Here is a 19,049-nt window from a genome sequence, read left to right on the forward strand (position 1 = left end):
ACCTGGTAGAGCACACACATTGCACGGAGCCTGGTTTATTTTATATGTGTCAACAACTATAGTGTACACCATTATCCCCCAATAAAATGATTAAAAAGATTTATAAAAAGAAAGATAAGAAGAATCAAAAGAATCTCCAGACTGCTTCCCACAGGGCTTGGATTTGCATTATCCCAGATGTATAGAAGGCTTTCCTTCTCCCCATCCCCTTGCCAGCACTTGGTGTTTCTGTCCTTTCTGATATCTGACATCCTCACAGCTGGCATCTCTTTGTTGTTCTTACTTGCATTTCTCTGATAACCAGTGACTAAACGTTTATTCACATGTCTGTTGGCCATCAAGATCTCCATCTATCACAAGGAGATAAGAAACTGTCCTCAGGTGTCAGTAACTGTCCTGTAAACCATGATTTCTCCCAGGAAAATTGCTTGTGGTGGGGGATGGACTACAGAGCTGGCTCAGAGGCAGAGCACATGCATGAGTTTGATTCCTCAGTATCTTGTTTCTGAAAAATACATCAGAAACTTGTGGCTTCAAACAGTGAAATGTCTCATCTCACTGCTGGAGGCTTGCATCCTGGAATGAAGGTAATGGTAGGGTCATGAGCTTTCTAAAAGCTATGGGGGTGTCCTGTCTTGTCTCTGTAGCTTCTGAACTTCACAAGTAAGCCTAGTCCCTGTTTAGTTTGTGGATTCTGCTGCATTCACCCAGTCTGCCATCATCACTACATGTCCATTTCTACCTGTGAGTCTCTCTCTTCCCCTCTTCTCAGGAGACAACCAACAGACTAGATGACAGCGCCTCTTACCTTGAATGTGTCGGCAAAAACCCAATTTCTTTTTTTTTAAATTTTTTATTTAAGAAAGGATTAATGAACAAAAACATAAGGTAGGAGGGGTACAACTTCACACAATTCCCACCACCCAATCTCCATAACCCACCCCCTCCCATGATAGCTTTCCCATTCTCTAGCCCTCTGGGAGCATGGACCCAGGGTCATTGAGGGTTGCAGAAGGTGGAAGGTCTGGCTTCTGTAATTGCTTCCCCGCTGAACATGGGCGTTGATTGGTCGGTCCATACTCCCAGTCTGCCTCTCTCTTTCCCTAGTAAGGTGTGTCTCTGGAGAAGCAGAGCTCCAGGACACATTGGTGGGGTCTTCAATCCAGGGAAGCCTGGCCAGCATCCTGGTGGCATCTGGAACCTGGTGATTGAAAAGAGAGTTAACATACGAAGCCAACAATTTGTTGAGAAATCATGGATCCCAAGCTTGGAATAGTGGAGAGGAAGTGCTAGGGAGGTACTCACTGCAAACTCTAATGTACTTCTGCTTTCAGAAAAACCCAATTTCTAAGTAAGATCACTGGGATTAGGGTTTCCACATGTCAGTTAGCTGGATCCAGTTCCTCCGAGGGGTTCGCAGGAAATATCTGGCTATAGTATCACTCTCTAGCAAAAGTAACCCTCCTCCATCCTCATTTATGGACTGCTAGGTCATGCCCCTGGCACATTTTATCCCATGTCATTCTCATTTTGAGGTGACTCTGATCATATGTCCAGAGGCTTTATTCACTCAAAACAAAAATACAAACAGAAACATAAGAAAAGATGCAGACCGGTGCACTTGTGTGTATGTTAGTGTCCTGGATCCAGAAAGCTCACAAGTGCCCTGTGGAGGGTGATTATAGGGTAGGCTATGGGGGTGGCACCAGTGAGAAGACAGGTATTTTCTGGCCCTACAGAATAAACAGTCTAGTGGGAGGCTGTTTGCACTCAAGATGTGGCTTCCTAAATGATAACCTCTAGCCAGGCCTGAGAACAGTATGGTGATGTGCATGCCTGGGTTCTGGTGCCCTCTGGTGACTGTGGCTGTGTCTCTTCTAGTGGGCTGTTCCTCACTATTCATGACAAGGGCCACATTGCCACCATGCTCAACTCCTGGTCTAAGGGTGACATTAAGGTAGGTTTCTTCTCTTCTGTGCTGTTGCTTTGTGGTGTACTGGGTCCTCTCAGCCTGGACCAGAAAGAAAGCCACCACAGCACTAAAGGGAAGAGTCAACACACCTGTCCCAGTTATGACAGGCTCACACACCTGTCATAGCTACGCAGGGAAAGGCCTGACAGAGGGAGAGTGGGCCAGAGCAAGGCTTCCAGGGATATCAGGGGCTAAGGGTCTGAACCCATATCCTGGTGCATGGTAACCTTGGCTTCTCTAAAGGATGATGACAGATGGGTTCCCTCCACTGAGCCTGCAGCAACCAAAAACCCTCAGAGGGCAGTCGAGGGGACAGAGGACCACACTGGCTCAGATAGGCTGGCATCCAGAGAAGGACCACTGCAGGAGCACTCCCCTGTCTTGCAGGCTGTGGTGGTGAACACATCCTTGGCTTGGGGGACCTGGGCAGCTATGGCTTGAGCATCCCTGTGGGCAAACTGGCACTATACACAGCATGACGGGGGTGTCTACCCACACCAGTGTCTGCCTGTGATGCTGGATATGGGCACCAACAACCAGATAATGCTCCCAATCTGGGTCACAAGGGCAGGGATGCTTCTGCCTCAGGGCACCTCCTCTGCACAGGCCACACAGGAGAAGGATAGAGAGAGACACACAGGCAGAAAGAGAGAGATGCCAGGCCAGGCAACATATGTGTCCAGCAATGAAGTAGTTACAGAAGCCAGAACTCCTTTGTTCTGTCTCCCCAAAAGAATTTTGGTTCATACTCCCAGAGGGGGGAAATGTTAAGGGAAGATGACCTGAATTCCACTGGGATCTGAAATGTTTGTCACCAAGAATCTTTATTTCTATACCATCACTGAGAGGGAAGAGAATCTCAAAAAACAGAGGAAGTCAGGTACTGTTTTGCTTCTCTGGGAGAAAAGAGGGAAAAGGAAGGACATTTGGAAAAAGTAATAGGTGTAAATGTGACTTAGGAAGTGAATAAATAATAGAAATGAATAAAAGTGGGCAAAAAATAAAACTACATACACAGATATATAGACACACACACACATACACACACATACACACACACACACACAGAGAGAGAGAGAGAGAGATAGAGAGAGAGAAATATATACTCAACCCACACCTATGACCTCAGAACTATGGCAATTTCTGCAGTAGATGGATGGAAACACAGAACTCTGGTGGTAGGGATGGTATGGAATTAGACCTCTATTATCCTATAATTTTGTAGCACACTATTAAGTCACTAATAAAACATCAAATTAAAAGGAATCAGGAAAAGAAGCCAGACCAAGTAAGACAAGGGCCTGGCCCAGGTGTGAGCCCCCACACCAAACAGGGATGCTTGGCACTAAGGGAAATTCAGGTGCTGTGGTATCTTTTCTCCTCCTTCACCACCTCCTCCTTCTCATTCCTCTCTCTCTCTCTCTCTCTCTCTCTCTCTCTCTCTCTGTCTTTCTCTCTCCCTCTCTGAAAAACTTGGTCCTGGGCAATGAAATTGTGCATGCCTTAGTCCTGGTTACAAAAAGCTAAAGTCATGGAGAACATGGAGAGAAATGGTGAAAGTAGCATAGTGGTTCCCATTCTAGACTCTTTTCTTCAGTCTTTTTTCCACCAAAGCCATCCTTAAGTCCAAAGATACCTTTCCCAGCCACTAGAATTCAGCTGTTTGTTTGCTTGTCTGTCTGTCTGTTTGATTGTTTTACCAGGGCACCAATCAGCAATGGCTAAGGATTGAACCTGTGACCTTGGAGACTCAGGCATGGGGTGTTTTTGGTATTACTATTAAGCTGTCTCCTTTGCCTCCCCACCCAAAGGTGTCATTTGATTGGATGCTGGGTGTATCCAGAGTTCCATAAGGAAATTCCCTTCCACAACCGGACTCAGGAAGTTTCTCATCTCCTGGCAAATAGAAACCTGGTTCTAGCACTGAGTATCTACGGATCAGTGTTTGTGTTCCATCCTGATTATCTTCTTACGATAAATTCTTAGAAACATAAGGCTGGGAGGGATAGCACAGGGATTCTACACAAATACTTTCCTGCCTGAGGCTCTGAGGTCACAGGTTCAACCCCCAATCACACCATAAACCAGAGCTAAGCAGTGTTGAAGGGGAGGTAGAAAGAGAGAAAAGAAAGAAGGAAGAAAGAGAGAGAGAGACAGAGAGAGAGAGACAGAGAGAGAAAGAAATGAAGGAAGGAAGGAAGAAATAAAAGGAGAAAGGAGAAGAAAGATCCTGCAGGTGTGGAGGGGAGGCAAACGTTAGTAGCTGTACTCCAGTGTCTCTCTTCTGTCTGACTCTCTCTACCTCTGAACCTGTATCTAAAAGAAAAACAGTTGTGGAGAGAGGCAGGCAGTGGTGCCCCTGGTTTAGCACACACTGCAGTGTGCAAGGTTCTGGGTTCAAGCCCCTGGTCCCCACCTGCAGGGGCAAAACATCACAAGTACTGAAGTAAAGCTGCATGTGTGTCTCTGTCTCTTTCCTTCTCTATCTCCCTCTCCCCTTTCAATTTCTCTCTGTCTCTATCCAGCAATAAATAAAAAAATGAAGTTATAAATTACAAAAAGGAAGAAAAACAATTGATTGCTGGAACCAGCAGTTTTGTTGTGCAGGAACCGAGCTCCGAAACCAATGCTGTGTCAAAATTTAAACAAAGAAACAAATAACGGAGCTGGCTTGGAGGTGCAGAGTAGCCCCCTAGGCTGGAAGCTTAGCCCCCAGGCCCCTTCAGCACAGATCATCACCTCCCAACCCCACATCCATCCTTCCCACTGGGCTGCCATCCTGAATAGTCTGTCAGTCTGTCTGTCTGCCCCAGGAGCTGCTGGGTGACCCCCTGTACATAGCCTGTGGCAGGAGCATGTACATGGGGAAGATTAGGATTAAGACCAGATGCTGGACGAGTTCATGGATGCAGTCACCCACAAGTGAGAGACACAAGCCCCTGTGATGGTGTGGGGCAGGAAGGGGCTCTGAGAACAAACTGAGGGGGGGAGTGCTCAGGGGGGATGAGGAATGGAGACTGCCTCACCTTTGAACTCAGAGACAATCAGGGCCATCAATGGTGAGTGTGTGTGGGGTTTGGAGGTGAGTGGTTACTGAAACACATGGGGGAGGGAACCCAGCATCTAAAGTCCAAAGAGGGAAACCTCCAGGCCTGAGCTGTTCTGACTGGAGGCAGGCTATAGGATGTTATGAGTGGAGGGGAAATGTGTCCTTCCCACAGAAGGTTCTAGCATTTAGGATGCCTCACCCCTACCTGGGGCCAGGTTGAGTAAGTGAGCAGGTCCTGTGGATGCTGGCTGTAAGATTAATGAGGGGACATCTCTGCCCTGGAATGATGGTGCCCTCACTTTGCGGAGAACTGCCCAGGGAAGTCCAGCTAAGGCCAGTGAGTTGCTCACTCTGTCTTGCCCCAAATCCCATCAACCAGCTACACACACATACTTGGAACCAAAAAGAAAGATCCAGAAAAAGGAGCTGAAAATGTACCTGAAGGGACGAGTATGCTGAAGAGGACACATGAGGCTGAGGCTCAAAGGGGCAGGAGTGTGGTGGATGTGTGGAGAAGAGCCAGAGGGATGTCATCCAGAAATGCCCACAGAGGTTGTCCTCTGGCCTAAATAAGCCAGCGCTGCCCACAGTGCTCTGGCTTCTCTTGGAGCAGAGCCCCCCGACACAGGATGAGGAACTGAATGAACTGCGTGTCTCAGTGGCTCTTCAGGGACTCTTCAAGGAGCTGGGAGTAGCTGAAAGTACTGGGTTCAAATCCCAGCACCGCATGGGAGCATCCCAACACCAGGGGAACTTTATGCCTGGTGGACCAGTGCTGTTTCTTTCTGTTTTATGCCTGACCCCCAACAAAAAATAGGGAGCAACAAGGCACTATGGGGCTTGTCTGGTAGAGTGCATATGTTATAAGGCCAGAGGACCCTGGTTTGAATCCCAAGTCACTATCTGTGAGCACCTGCAGGGGGGACACTTCCTGTGCAGAGGAGCAGTGCTGTGGAGGTGTCTCCCTTTCTCTAGCTCTCTATCCCTTTCGGTATGTCACCCTTTCAACTCATTGCTGGGGCTCAGTGCCTGCACAGCTCCATAGCTCCCAGAAGCCATTTATTTTTCTTTCCTCTAGATAAAGGGTGAGTGACAGAGAGATAGAGAGGAGAGACACAGAGAGGAGAAGAGAAATCACAGCGCTGGTCCATTACTTGTGAAGCCACTCCCCTCTCCACTGGTGCCCCCATGTTGTGGCTGAGGTTCAAACCCAGGACCTCTTGCATAGTAGCATATACGCTCACTGACTTCTCCACTCAGATACAGAATCCACTGCCATGTCCATTTTGAGGGCATCACCAATGCCAATGCCTACCTTCTGCTAAACAAGTACTGAAACAAGTACTGCATGTTAAATGATGATATGCAAGGTAGGTTCTGCCTTGGGACTGAGTATCTAGGACTGACTCGCTCACACATGACCACCTGCTGCCAGCGTGCTACTGGGGCTCCACTGCCTCATGGCTCAGGTTTCACTGTGACCTGGGAGAGAGTTCTGGGGCTTTGCTAAACCACTGCTCCCTGGTCTAGACCTTGGAGACCATGGCTGCATCCAGGGAGATGAGTATTACATGACTGCATATATCTGTGACTGTGTACAAGGTCGCAGGGTCTAGCCTCTGGACACCACATGGGATAACCTACAAGAGGGAAGCTTCATGAGCAATGGAGCAGTGTTGTGGTGTCTCTCCTCTTTCTATCTCTCTCACTCTTAATCTCTCTGTCTCTTGATGTCTATCATATATATATATATATATATCATGTAGGTATTGAGCCCTATCAAGAACACTGGTGGCAAAAAATGCAATGAAACATGTAAAGGGCATTCTAAATAATGCAACCAGCAAGTGCAAACTGGACTAGGACAGAGCACCTTTGTGAGCCACAGTTTCAGCCTCTCTCCACAGAAGTAGCTAACAAAGACCTGAGGCAGATACAGTAAATGTTTAAAGTGCTAATATATGGGGATCATATGGTGGCATGGCTAGTAGATCATACAGGTTATCATGCTCAAGGACCCAAGTTCAAGCCCCCAGTCCTCATCTGCTGCAGGAAGCTTCATGAGTACTAAAGCAGTATGGCAGATGTCTCTCTCTCTCTCTCTCTCTCTCTCTCTCTCTCTCTCTCTCTCTCAACCAGATGTCCTTCATGTTTACATTTACAGGGAATGATGAAGTGTGAGTAGTGGGTCCCCTTTCTGGTGGCCTTGAAGACCACAGGGGACGGGAGGGGCTGCTAGCAGACACTGTCAAGCACGTTCTGCATTGGAAGTGCCCAGGAGGGTCCAGACTGTGTCCAGGGGCCCTCAACAGTGGGGACTAGAAAGCTGTCCCCACAGCCAACACATGGGCCTGTGACTGCAGATAGAGGTCACCCCACAGGGAAAGGACTCTCTGGGGAACAGTCCTGCTCACTGCCAGCCCAGTGTAAGAGCATGCTGCACCTGCTGCCCCTGCCTTTCCCTCTGGCTCTGGCAGAGCTGCTGTCATGCTGAGTCAGAGCAGGCCAAGTAAAGCAGTCCAGGGGTTGGGGTTGGGAGGTGGGGTGGGTGCCTGGGTCCTGCATCCTTGGGTAGACTCTCTTCAGAATTTAGGAGGAAATACGTGGCTACGACTCTGGGAACTATTGCTGGTCTGTCTGAGACCAGGAATGTCCCAGAAGACACCAAAAAGGAGGTGGTGATAAGAGAGTCCTTGCTGGAGTCCAGCAACTCCACACTAGGCTGGGGAGAGGGAAGCCCACTTGGTCTTCCCTGGTTTTGCCCTGGTCCCTGTGTCCATGGGGGTAGATGGGAGTGAGGGCACACCCAGTCCCATCACTTTTATGCCTCCCAGTGGCCACTTGTGGCTTCCATTAAGTGACCCAACTTAATGACACGGAGCTGACAATGGGCCCACAGGGACAGCTGGCCAGTCACTATGGCTAGCATCCAACAAGCCCACCTTCTACAATAAATGGTTCAACTGGAGGCCACATTGGCCCACTATTCAGCCCTCATTCCCTAGTTGGTCTGAAGGGTTTGTCAGGTGACCAAGAATCTGGGGCTTAGCATCCTGAAAAGACATTGCAGTGGTTTTGCAAAAAGGCTTTCACTCCTGAGCCTCTGAGGTACAGGTAGAATCCCAGCAGAACCATAAGTTTGAACTGAGCAGTGCTTTGTTTAAAAAATAAATGGATAAATAATGAAATCCCTCTTGAATATACATATTTGAAATACACACATACAGATATATGAAGTATTGGGGCCTGGGTGGTGGTGTACCTCGTTAAGGGCTTTATTATCATGCGCAAGGACCCAAGTTCAAGTCCTCAATCTGTTGCTACCTGCAAGGGGAAAGCTTCGTAGGTGGTGAAGCAGTGCTGGAGGTTCTCTCTGCCTCCCCCCTCTCAGTTTCTCTCTGCTCTACCAGATAAAATAAATAAAGTAAATAAAAAATAAATGTTAGCAAGAAAGATAGACTACATATATATGAAATAAATATACATATTTGAAAGAAACATGGTTAAGGTGGGAGGCTTTGAAGGAGACAGGCACAACAGCTCATTCAGATAGTGCACTCCTTTCTCCTGTGCACAACCCAGGTTTGAGCCCAGCCCCCACACACTGGAGGTGCTATGGTCTCTCTCTCTCTCTCTCTCTCTCTCTCTTTGTCACCAGGGTTATCACTGGGGTTCAGTGTCTGCCTGACTCCACTACTCCCAATGACCATTTTTTTCCTTGAGATGGAGAATGAAATACTTCAAGGGAAGGAGAGATACCACAGTACTGTTCCACCACTTGAGAAGCCCCCACCCCTCTGCAGAAGCTCCCTTAGGGTGGCTGGGGGACTTGAACCCAGGACCTTATATATGGTAATGTGTACACTCTACAGGGTGAACCAACTTCTGATCACCCCTTTCTAAGTCCTTAATATGTCACCCAAGAGCCACCCCCAACCCCCATGAAAGTCAATGTTGGAGAAAAAAACAAACCTTCTGTTGTAGAGCTCAAGACTTGTTGTTCAGCCTTTGAGGTTCTGGGCTGAACTGTGTGTTGTGGGGGGAGTAACTTTTTCCTCCAAAGGGAGCCTCCAATGGCATCCCAGGGAGAACACCCAAAGCCAGCAAGGCAGCCAAGGTGTTGGGGGGCTCAGGAAGCCACATACACTGCTGGGGTAGAGAGTACCAATGTTCAAAGGTCAAGGTGCTGCTCAGAGGTCTAGGAAAAGTATATTTGGTGACCTGGGGGAGCAAACTGGGTGCAGTAGAGCAGGAAGCAAGGTGGCAGTGGATACTATCAGGGTTAATCAGATTCCAGCCACCAGAGAGAACATTCCACTCCCAGGGCCAAGGCCCAGCCTTGAGGCTGTTCTGCTGATGGTCTTTGAGCCATCTGCTGGTCAGAGCACAATCCCTCCTTCAAGAGGCAGAAGGCTTCACTGAAATAGGTTCCCAGGCTGAGGAAACCCTGGAATTCTTCTAGGGAAGATTTACAGGGGCTCAAAAATCATCAGGCTGGCAGAAACACATCTTTATACTCCAAGAAATTAATATTAAAGATGGTTGGCGGGAAATACCTATTCAAAAAGGGTACCAGAGACTTCTTTGCTGGATTTCGAGGGCCTCTTGTCATTCAGGGAAAGATATCTATCTTTTGTGTCATAAGATCTGTGAGTTCAGATTTGTGACTCCCTGACTTGGCCTTGGAAGTTTCTTTGAGTTGAATATGATTTCATGAGCCCAAGAGACCTCCTACTACTAGGCCCCCAGACAATATACATGCTATGCAAACCAAGCTGTAAATTCATGTTCAAATCTATTCTCCCCTGTCTGCAGTAGTGTTAGGCCCTGGTGATCCACTAGGCATAAAATGTAGGCCAAAGACTGTACTTGAGTCCCCACACAGCAAATCAATATAAAGGGCTGGTGTGTGTGTTTGGGGGGTAGGATGTTGGGAGAAAGAAAATCAGCATCCCTTGACCCTGATTTCCTACCTCTCCCCAAAGAGCCTCTCTTCCCTTCTGGTTCCCATTCATTGGCTTTAACATCCACAAGATTATCATTATTTGATCTGGTCCATTCCTGTGTTTGCTTCTGAGTGGGAGGGCTACACAGCAGCTTCTGTCTTTACATAACCGACTGCTACTTAGGTCTTCCTCGGTCTCTCTGGGAGCCAGCTGGACACATGGGGCACCCCCTACCCCCACCAAGTAGCTGAGCCCACTCTGTTCTGTCACAGGCACAGCCTCCCTGGCAGTGGCTGGGATCCTTGTGGCTCAGTGGGTCACCAGAAGCCGGCTCTCTAGCCATGTGTTCATCTTCCGCTGGGGTGGTAGGTACTGCCAGGAAATGGAGAAGCCTAGAGGCAGCCTGGCACGATGCCTCATCTGGACACTGCACTCCTTTGCCATGTGCACGGGCACTGCATTGGAGGAACTTCCAGACCTGTGGGCTTTTTGCATCCTCCCTCATTTGAGGATCCCTGCGTCCCCCAGGTGTGGAGCGAGGAGGGCTGGCTGCTACCTCCCTGGGTCTGAGCCTGTCCTGTGTGGCACCCCCAGGCTGCCCTGGGCATCACTCACCTCCTGGTCATGGCCCTGGAGCAGGAAGGCATCCCTGCGGCTGAGGCCACCAAGAAGATCTGGATGGTGGACTCCAGGGGACTCATTGTCAAGGTGGGTTGGCCTGGGGGCAAGACATGGGGTATCTTACAGTAGCTGGAGATGGGGTGCTCAGCTGTGAGGAGGCAAGTCTGGCAGGCAGGAGAGAGAGGAGGAGGAGGAGGGCAGGGCCTGCTCTTTATTTGGATTGATGGCTTGATTGATTTTGCCACCAGTGTTACCATTGGGGCTCAGTTCCTACACTGCTTTATTAGTTCTGGCTGCTTTTTTATGTAGAGAGGAAGAGATAGAGAGAAATAGAAAGGGGAAAAAGGAGAGAGAAACAGAGAGAAATGTAATTACCCTGCAGCACAGAGTGACCCCACTCAGATGTCACTTAGAGCCTGAACTCAAGCCCCAGATTCCACTAGCTTAGAAAACTGGGGAGAGGGACCCACGAAACTGTTCAAAGGTCAGAGCTGAAAATGTAAATACCGGGGCTAGGAGGTGGCACATCTGGTAGAGTGTTAGGACTATGTGTAAACCTGATAGAGCTTAGGGAGAACCACCCCTGTCCTTGGATGGAGGTCTGAGAAGATAACCTCTTGGTAAGTCTCTCTCAACCGAGATGAGCAAAAGGGGGGAAACTCAGACTTAGTTCTTTCCTTCTTGACTCTCAGGCCCACAGAAACCCCAATACTACCCTCTATTAACTGCAGGCCACATGGCTGCAGATTCACTTATTCAATGTTACCTTCTGATCACAGAAGAACACACTTCATCACACACCTCAGACCCCAGACAAGAGAAATTCCAAACTATATGGCTTTTTGATATCCATCTTCTCTCTGTCTCACCCTTCTGGTTTAACCCCTATGCTTCTCTCAAATACCCTTAGATTATTAAGTTGCTGCATCATGGAGAATAACTGTCTTGTATCTCATCAATTCCTGTGATACCAGCCCCCTATGATAGGGCCAAGCCAGCCTTTAAGAAACCTGTAATTTCTGACATATTTCAATAATTCCCTTTGTTTGGTTTTCTATTTAACTCATGTCCACCTTGCTAATAAACGAGTTCTGAGCATGCTGGAGAGCTCCCTGGTGTCTTTTACTTCATGTCACCCCTGTCTTGAGCGAGAAAGAACTGGTCCGTTACCTTTCCCCCCGCCAGAGACGTGACAGTAGAGCACCCCACCAGAGACGCGACAGTAGAGCACACACGTTCCCATTTGTGAGAACCTGGGTTCAAGTGCCTGGTCCTGACCTGCAAATGAAAAATTTCCCGAATAGCAGAACAGGCTTAAGATGTCTCTCCTTACTCCCTTTCTGTCACTCTCTGTCTCTATAAAAGAAGGGGAGAAAAAAGAAAAGAAAAGAAAAGGAGAAGAGGGGAGAAGGAAAGAAAGGAAAAAGGAAATAGAGACCACCAAGAGTAGTGGAGTTATGTAAGTACTGAGCCTGGGCAATAACAATGCTGGGTATAATAATAATAATAATAATAATAATAATAATAATAATAATAATAATAACATGGCTCTGAGGTCCCAGGGTCAAGCCTGGTGTCACCAGAAGCCGTAGTAGTAGCAGTAGCAGTAGCATTAGCAATAGCAGTAACAATAGTAGTAATTAACACATTTAGCTATACTGGCCAAGATCAAATAATCTAGCTGTGACTCCTCCCTCGTGTGCCGGCTCCCAGGTGTGGCAGTCATGGCTGGTGCCTTCACAGAGCAACTCCTCAGGGACACGGCCTCCTTCCACGAGCGCCCCATCATCTTCGCCCTGAGCAACCCCACCAGCAGGGCCGAGTGCACAGCTGAGCAGTGCTACCATGCCACCCAGGTCAGCAGGCCCTTACCAGGCGGGCAGACGAGCTCTCCAGGGGAAGATGACGATGGGGCCTGGGAGCCTGGAGGAGGCATGGACATGGCCCAAGAGCAGTGGGGCTGGCAGGCAAGTGGGTGGGTGTCCAAGTGGACAGGTGAATGGGCAGGCAGGTGGGCAGCTGGAGGGCAGGTAGGTGGGCAGGCTGAGATAGGCAGGTTCTAGGACCTAGCAAGGGGCTCCCAGCTCTGTCCCCCTACCCCCACCCCAGGGCTGGGGCATCTTTTCCAGCAGCAGCCCCTTTGAGTGCATGACCCTGGAAGATGGCCACACCTTGATGCCTGGGCAGGGCAACAACGCTTACGTGTTCCCAGGGTTGGCATTGGGTGTCATCGCAGGTGATGTGTGGAACATCCCTGATGAGCTCTTCCTCCTCACTGCAGAGGTAGGCCACCTGCTGGGGAAGCCCACAGAAACTTTCCAGAAGCAAAGGTAGGGTGCATGTCTGAGTATCTGTCCCAACTCAGAAAAAGGGGGTGGATACCCCTCCAGGTAAAGTGTGGACATGAAGGTCCTTTCTGTTCTTGTCACCAGCTTCAGCACATTGGGCTAACTTTTTCAGATAAAGGAGGGAGAGGGGAGAGGCCCCATAGCCCCAAAGCTTCCCCTTTCCCCCGTGCTGTGGGAGCTGGGCCTGGACTGGGTTTCACATCTGGGAAAGCCCCTATGTTCCCAGGTGAGTTAACTCCCGGCCCTGATATAGTCACTGTAGTTTGTGTGTTGGTTTGAATTGATTTGCTCATTATGGAACACTGCTCAGCTTTGGTTGATGGTGGTGGGCAGGGATGGAACCTGGGATCTCAGAGCCTCAGGCAGGAAAGTCTTTTGAAGCACTATGCTGTCTCCTTGGCCCCAGAAGATTTTTTCCCACTTTTTAAAATTTGTGATTAATAGTAAATTATAAGATTTTACAGTGTATAGTTTCACACCACGCTCATCACCAAAGTTCTGTATCCCCACCCTTCCACCTCCCAAAGATAACCACCATAGTTCTCACAAGTCTTACAAAATCTGCTGCTTCAGGTGCTGCTTCTCCTCCTCCTACTATTCCTCCTCCTCTTTCTTATCCTCCTCCTCTTTTCAAGTTCATCTGTACCCACTCTCTAGATTTCACTTATGAGGGAAACCATCTGATAGATATCTTCTATCTTATTTATTTCACTAAGCATAATCACCTCTAATTCCATCCATGTTGTCCCAAAGGTCATAATGTCAAGTTTTTTTTGGTCATAGAGTAGTATTCCATGGAATATATATCTTGGAACTTGCTCAGTCCACCATTTCTTGATGGACATTTAGTCTGCTTCCATTCTTAGAAGACTTTGCACTGGACGTGCTTCATGGATTTTTTTTCTGGACAACTCTGGGCATTCATAAGACCAGCTATATTTGACTAAATATTTATTTTGATGGTGGGGGAGAGGAAAAGAGGGGGAGAGAGACTGCTCAGCTCTGGCACATGCAAGGCGCACCCTCAGGCTTGGGGGGCCTGTACTCAACTGCTGGAGTGTCTCCCTGTTGTAGTGAGTGATGCTGAGTGTTTCTGAGAGTTTATGCAGTGCCAACCTCCCCCAAACACTCCCCCCCCAGAAGCCAAGGCTCAGACTTTGCCTTTGTTCTGGAAATGGCCAAACTCAGCTTATTTCTCTCTTCCCACTCCCTCCTCCCCTCCCCAACCTCACCGACCCCCCCAAGAAATTTCCCAGGAGGTGTCTGAGCAGCACCTGTTGCAGGGGAGATTATATCCGCCCCTCAGCTCCATCAGAGATGTGTCTCTTCTTCTTCTTCTAGCGTTTGCCCTTCTTCTGTAATGAGTCAACAACGTCAGGTTGAGCCTGATGTAGAGTTTGGAGACCTCCTATGAATCTGTAGAGGTGGCAGTCATTGACTATGTGGGTCATAGTCTGTCTGTAGCTGCAGGGGCAGTTCGGGTCGTCTCTGGCTCCCCAGCAATGGAACATAGTGGCGCACTGGCCATGGCCTGTTCGATAGCAATTGAGGAGGGCCCAATCATAACATGCTAGGTCAAAGCCGGGTTGACACTTGCAGGAGTCTGTGATGAGGTGTTTGTTCTTTACCTCAGCTGACTGAAAACTCTGTTTCCAAGAGTCTGGAACAGAGAAGTTCAGTGTAGGCGTAGGGGACCAGATTGGGTGACGAGACGTCAAGCGTTGGACAGGGTGGGCGAAGATATCCCCGTATATTGGCAGGTCTGGTCGAGCATAGACGTGGGAAATGAACTTAGATGATGGCGCATCCCGACGAATATCTGGAGGGCCGATGTTGCTAAGAACTGGCAGCCATGGAACCAGGGTGGAACGGATGGTTCCAGAAATTATCCTCATGGAGGAATATAATTTGGAATCGACCAAATAGACATGGGGGCTACGGAACCATACTGGGGCACAGTATTCTGCAGTGGAATAGCATAATGCCAGAGATGATGATTGTAGTGTGGTAGCACTCACGCCCCATGAGGAGCTGGCCAGTCTTGCAATGATGTTATTCCTCGTGCCCACCTTTGCTGCAGTTTTTATGAGATGTTTGTGAAATGACAGAGTGCAATCGAGAGTAACGCCAAGATAGACTGGCTGGGCTTCAAGACGGATTCTCGTATCGCCTAGCTGCACATTAAGCTCACTTGAAGCTGAGGCATGGTGTAGATGGAAAACAGATGATACCGTTTTTTGCAGTGCTAGGGATTAGTCGCCATTTTTTACAGTAATCAGATATCAGAGACATGTCTTTCGTGAATGTTTCCTCGAGGATGTCGAACTTGGATGCCTGAGTTGCACAGCAGATGTCATCGGCGTAGATAAACTTCCTTGAAGAAGTTTCTGGGAGGTCATTGATGTAAATTTTAAATAGCGTAGGAGCCAGAACAGAGCCCTGGGGGAGGCCACTTGAGACAAGCCTCCATCTGCTAGACTTGTCACCCAGATGCACCTGGAATCTTCTGTTTTGGAGAAGAAACGATATAATGTTGGCAACCCATGGAGGCAGGCATCTTGAGATCTTGACTAGGAGACCACGGTGCCAGACCGTGTCATAGGCTGCTGTGAGATCAACAAAGACAGCGCCCGTCTTTAAATTCTTCTGGAATACATTTTCAATGTAAGTTGAGAGGGCCAGGGCTTGTTCGCAGGTAGATCTTTCTGGGCGGAAACCAGCTTAGGCAGGTGATAGGAATTTCTCTGTAAGGTGAGAAATACGTGACAGAAGCAGCCTCTCAAGGAGTTTGTAACACACAGAGAGGAGAGAAATTGGTCTATAGCTGGCGGCCAGTTTTGGGTCTTTCTTTGGTTTCAAAACCACTATTACCTTCGCACGACGCCAAACTTTGGTCATAGACTCAGATTCCAAGATGTGGGAGAGGAATGAAGTGAGCCACTTTTTTGCAGCGGGGCCCAGGTTAAGAATGAGTTCTGGGGTTATGTTATCATAGCCAGCAGCTGTTCCCGGTTTAACCCTCTTCAAAGCATCTTCCAGTTCAGACAGTGTAAAGGGAGAGAGTTTTGGAGATGGACAAGATAACCGGAAGTGGGATGACCACTCATGGGAAATTTCTCTTTTCCAGACTGGGTTGATCTTAGCATGTCCAACTTGAGTTAGGTGACTGGCCACTGAGTTTGGAGATACGGGAGTCTGGGAGACTGGAGGGAGTTAGCTACTGGCACCCAGACTGTGAAGAAGCTTCCAGGCCTTCCTACTTGAGTGGGTGAAGTTCAGACTTTCCGTGAGTTGTTGCCCCTCAGCTATATCTGCCCCTCAGCTCCATCAGAGATGTGTCTCTGAGAATCGCCATCAAGGTGAGGACCTCTGCCCTGTGACACTGGCAGAGAGGCAAGTGGCCTTCTCTGTGGCTTGAGGGAGGAGGGGAGAATGGTGCAGAGGATGTTGGGAATGTGCTGCCTGGGATAAACCCTCCTTGCTTCCTGTCAACCATGCTCTCAACCAGGGCTCCCACTTATGTTTGTGCACACACAGGTATGTGAGGACATGGCTGCACATGTGTATACATGTGCATCTTATGCATGCACATATGTGTGAATGCACATGTGTATACACAGAAGACTGTATGGAACCAGAAATGGAACCTGAGAGCCCAGGCCATAAACATAAATCAGAGGTGCCAGGTGGTGGCTCACCTCGCAGAGAGCACAAGTTACCCAGGTTCAAGCCACAGATCCCCATCTCCAGGGGGAGCTTCATAAGCAGTGTAGCAGTACTGCAGGTGGCTCCCCTTCTGTCTCTCCCTCTAATTCTGTCTCTTAATTCTATCTCCCAGTATCTCTGTCTCATTAAAAAATAATGGCCACAGGGAATAGTGGAGTTATGCAGGCACTGAGCCCCAGAAATATCCCCAATGGAAAAAACAAATGTGAAGCAGTGAAGTTAACTTTGATGATTCCAGGAGTGCTGAGGACATTATTATATTGTTATTTCTATTAATATACATATACATGTATATCTTTACATCTTTTTTGTTGATTAAACCAATTTTTTACTGTTTTGTTGTCTGGATAGTGGTTTACAGGACAGTTGTGGACACATGGGTACAATGTGTCATCTGCAGAACACTCTCAATTCTAACTTAGGTCCTTCTGTTCCACCGTGCACCAGAAACCCTCCCTCCAAGCTCCCCACAGCCCTTTTGCTGCCTCCTTCCCAAAAATCCTTTGCTGTTTTTGTGCAATACATGAAACTCAGTTCAATTTTACTTGTTTTCCCTTTCTGTCCTTGACTGTTAAGATCAGCCTGTGAGTGACAACATCCATTATTCATCCTTCTATTTGGGGCTGATCTCACTTCACATGATTTCTTCAAGTTCCATCCACATGAGGCAAAGGAGATGACCTTGTCATTTTTAACAGCTGATCAGTGTCCCACCAGTGCTCCACTTTCTTAGCGACTCATCTGTCATTGGGCATCTGGTTGCTTTGAAACTTGGGTTGATACAAATAGTGCTGCTATGAAAATACCTGTAGTATTTATTTCCCAAGTCATTTTTAATATTTGTAATATTTATTGGATAGAATCCGAAATTGAGAGGGAAGAGGGAGATGGAGACAGAGAGACACCTGCAGCACTGCTCTATCACATGTACAGCGTGTCCCCTGCAGATGGGGACTGGGAGCCTGAGCCCTGGTCACTGCACATTACAATGATAGCACTTTTACCTGGCCCCATATTATTGTTTGTGTTTTTTCATTTCCTAGAATTGAGGAGCTTCATAGAATATAGTCCTCCTAACTGTCCCTGCTCCTCTACCTGTTGCCCTCCTTAGGGGCACACTAAAGGCCCTTCATCCTTCATCCCCACCATCTCACAGGTCCTCACATATGCCTACAAGCACAACCTGGACACTTACTACCCGGAACCTTTGGACAAGGAGGTGTTTGTTTGCTCCCTGGTCTACACTCCTGACTATGACTCCTTCTCACTGGACAGCTATAAATGGCCTAAGGAAGCCATGAGTGGACAGATGGTCTGATGCCATTTCTGCAGGGCTGGGGGCAGGGGCAAGGGAGGGACACCCACAATACAGATGACCTCTGATGGCTGTTCTTGTCACTGTCTATCCCTAAACTCTCTGTGCAAGAGCAGAAGCCCAGAGGCATCTTGTCCCACAGGCCCTAAATGCCCATATTTTTAGAACCTCCCTCCACATCTGGCTTAAGGATTTCTCCAGACTTTCTGTTGCCAGCCCTGAACCTAAGCTTGTGAGAAATCTAAAAGCCCCACCAGGACCTCGGCCCTGGCAGTGCCCATGACTGCTGGTGGGGAGAGAAGTGTGGTGTGGGGAGTCACTTGGCCAGGAGGAGAGTGGTTCAGGGCATGCAGCTAAGCAATGAGAGAGCAGAGTGGTGGAGCAGTAACTAAAATACACGAGTCACAAGCATGAGATCCTGAGTTTAATCCTTGACATCGAGTGTGCCAGTGATGTCACTGCATGACACAGGAAGCAGACACTCAGGAAACCCCTGCTGCCTGCTCTGCCTAGAGCCACACTGCCATCTGTCAGCCACAATAGGCCCCTTTGGCCCAGGTCTTAGTCTCTCCATATCTCCCAGTGTGCTGACACTCAGTGTAGTGTCCCCAAAGCATAGCTCTGTCCCATGACTCCTGGATTCGGGCTAAAGATTCATGGGGGTTGGGGGTTGTTCCAGAACATTCATTCCTTCAGAAAAGTCCAGGCTTGGGGAGGCATGATAAGATTCACAAGTAACTGTTCTGGAGGAGAGAGGCAGAACATAGCTCTTCATACTAAGGCCTTGGGTTCGAACCCCAGTACCACATGGGAGCACCATGAATGGTAAAAGTGTTGGGGAGCTTCATGGTCAGGGGAACAGTGCTAGGGTAACTTTAGTCTCTCTCCCCCTCTGGACACAGTAAAACATTTGAAGCTGGAGGCCTCTGAGCAATGGAATTACACTAGCACAGGGCCTTGGGCTTCTTGCCTTTAGCTACAGAAAGCTGTTACAAGCAGGGACCCAGGAGGGGGCTGTGATAAAGCCTTGATATAGGAGGCCCAAAGTTGGAGACCTACCACTAAATGGGAG

The 19,049-nt window shown here is 48.5% G+C and overlaps 1 protein-coding gene across 1 annotated transcript in view; it reads left to right on the forward strand.

Moving 5' to 3' along the window:
* The window catches only part of LOC132533989 (NADP-dependent malic enzyme, mitochondrial-like), a 205,211-nt gene extending 187,231 nt beyond the window's left edge, over window positions 1-17,980 (forward strand). The window contains exons 9-13 of the mRNA XM_060177415.1: window positions 12,302-12,444; window positions 12,698-12,875; window positions 14,182-14,257; window positions 16,268-16,295; window positions 17,819-17,980. Of these exons, the coding sequence (XP_060033398.1) occupies window positions 12,302-12,444; window positions 12,698-12,875; window positions 14,182-14,257; window positions 16,268-16,295; window positions 17,819-17,980 (587 nt within the window). The remainder of the gene's footprint in view (window positions 1-12,301; window positions 12,445-12,697; window positions 12,876-14,181; window positions 14,258-16,267; window positions 16,296-17,818) is intronic.
* Window positions 17,981-19,049: the final 1,069 nt, after the last annotated feature.

The sequence above is a fragment of the Erinaceus europaeus genome, chromosome 17 (genome assembly GCF_950295315.1).
Source record: "Erinaceus europaeus chromosome 17, mEriEur2.1, whole genome shotgun sequence".
Lineage (NCBI taxonomy): Eukaryota > Metazoa > Chordata > Mammalia > Eulipotyphla > Erinaceidae > Erinaceus > Erinaceus europaeus.